The sequence below is a fragment of the Meleagris gallopavo genome, unplaced genomic scaffold, assembly GCF_000146605.3.
Source record: "Meleagris gallopavo isolate NT-WF06-2002-E0010 breed Aviagen turkey brand Nicholas breeding stock unplaced genomic scaffold, Turkey_5.1 ChrUn_random_7180001948700, whole genome shotgun sequence".
NCBI lineage: Eukaryota > Metazoa > Chordata > Aves > Galliformes > Phasianidae > Meleagris > Meleagris gallopavo.
Genome location: NW_011210358.1, coordinates 1 through 2,232, shown reverse-complemented (window position 1 = coordinate 2,232; position 2,232 = coordinate 1). Strand labels below are relative to the sequence as shown.

General features: G+C 59.4%; 1 protein-coding gene across 1 annotated transcript; it reads right to left on the bottom strand.

The window, feature by feature from the left end:
• Nucleotides 1-12: 12 nt before the first annotated feature.
• Nucleotides 13-2,222, bottom strand: LOC104916817 (the record flags this gene model as incomplete). Its single annotated transcript, XM_010727830.2, has 2 exons — nt 1,234-2,222; nt 13-529 (listed from the first exon to the last, which is right to left on the bottom strand). Coding segments are annotated over exons 1-2 (847 nt in total), but the record flags the coding sequence as incomplete, so codon positions are not given.
• Nucleotides 2,223-2,232: the final 10 nt, after the last annotated feature.

Below are 2,232 nucleotides of genomic sequence, written 5' to 3'. Positions count from 1 at the left end.
GTCCCCACTGACCCCAAAGTGTCACCAGGGGTGTAGGGATGGGTGTGGGGTGACCCCAAAGGGTCCCCGTTGACCCCAGAGTGTCACCAGGGGTGTAGGGATGGGTGTGGGGTGACCCCAAAGGGTCCCCATTGACCCCAGAGTGTCCCACATGGGCACGGAGATGTGGCAAGGTGTGACCCCGGGTGTCTGTCCCCATGGCTGGGTGTCCCCATGGCTGGGTGTCCCCATGGTTGGGTGTCCCCATGATGGATGTCCCCATGATGGATGTCCCCATGATAGGTGTCCCCACAGTTGGGCGTCCACATGGTTTGGTGTCCCCACGGTGTTTTGTCCCCGTGGTTGGGTGCTCCCACTGTTGGGAGTCCCCGTGGTGTTTTTTGTCCCCACGGTGCTTTGTCCCCATGCTGAGGTGACGCGGTGACACACCGGCGCTGACGGTGATGGCCTCCAGGAACTGCTCCCTCCAGGAGTGCGTCCCGATGACGGTGGCCAGGTTGGTCTTCTTGATCAGTTTGTCCACCGTGTTCTGCAGGAGCATTGTCCCCACGATGTCCCCATGTCCCCCATTGTCCCCATGTCCCATATCCCTACGTCCCCGTGTCCCCACGATGTCCCCACAGTGTCCTCATGTCCCCCATTGTCCCATGTTCTCATATCCCCATGTATCTGTGCCTCCATGTCCCCAGTGTCCCCACAGTGTCCCCACGATGTCCCCGCAGTGTCCCCATGTCCCCCATTGTCCCATGTTCTCATATCCCCATGTATCTGTGCCTCCACGTCCCCACAGTGTCCCCACGGTGTCCCCACAGTGTCCCCATGTCCCCCATTGTCCCATGTTCTCATATCCCCATGTATCTGTGCCTCCATGTCCCCACAGTGTCCCCACAGTGTCCCCACCAAGTCCCCACCACGTCCCCACGATGTCCCCACGTCCCCACACCCCCATTGTCCCCACTGTCCCCATATCCTCATATCCACATGTCCCCACTCTGTCCCCATGTTGTCCCCATGTCCCCACACCCCCTCAGTCCCCACTGTCCCCACGTCCTCATATCCCCACAGTGTCCCCATTGTCCCCACTGTCCCCACGTCCTCATATCCCCACAGTGCCCCCATTGTCCCCATTGTCCCCATATCCCCACGCTGCCCCCACGATATGCCCACGGCCCCACACCCCCATCGTCTCCCATTGTCCCCCACTGTCCCCGCGTCCCCACGCCGTCCCCATGCCTTGAAGTCGTAGCTCTCCTCGATGACGACCTCGAGGCGGCAGTTCTCCCCCAGGATGGGTTTCCCCATCTCGGCGATGCGCCGCGCCTCCTCCTCCTCCGCCGACAGCACGCGGTCCTCCTCGGCTGTGGGACGCGGTGAGGGATGTGGGGACACGGCACGGGGGTGGCATTGGGGTGTGGGGACGCGGCAGAGGTGTGGGGCAGAGCGAACACACAGCCGGTGGGATGGGGACACGTGGAGACAGGTGGCACCAGACACGGAGGTGATATCGGACATGGGGTGACAGCGGACATGGGGTGACATCAGACATGGGGTGACATCAGGCATGGGGTGACATCAGACATGGAGTGACATCGGACATGAGGTGACATCAGACATGAAGGTGATATCAGACATGGGGTGACATCGGGCATGGGGTGACATTGGACATAGAGGTGACATCAGACATGGGGTGACATCAGACATGGGGTGACATCGGACATGGAGTGACATCAGACATGGGGTGACGCCAGACATGGGGTGACATCAGACATGGGGTGACATCAGGCATGGAATGACATCGGACATGGGGTGACATCGAACATGGGGTGACATCAGACATGGAGGTGACATCGGACATGGAGTGACATCAGACACGGGGTGACATCAGACATGGGGTGACATCAGACATGGAGGTGACATCGGACATGGGGTGACATCGGACATAGGGTGACATTGGAATGGAGGTGACATCAGACATGGAGGTGACATCAGACATGGGGTGACATCGGACATGGAAGTGACATCAGACATGGGGTGACATCAGACATGGGGTGACATCAGACATGGAGTGACATCAGACATGGGGTGACATCAGACATGGGGTGACATCAGACATGAGGTGACATCAGACATGGGGTGACGTCGGACATGGGGTGACATCAGACATGGGGTGACATCAGACATGGAGTGACATCGGACATAGAGGTGACATCAGACATGGGGTGACGTCGGACA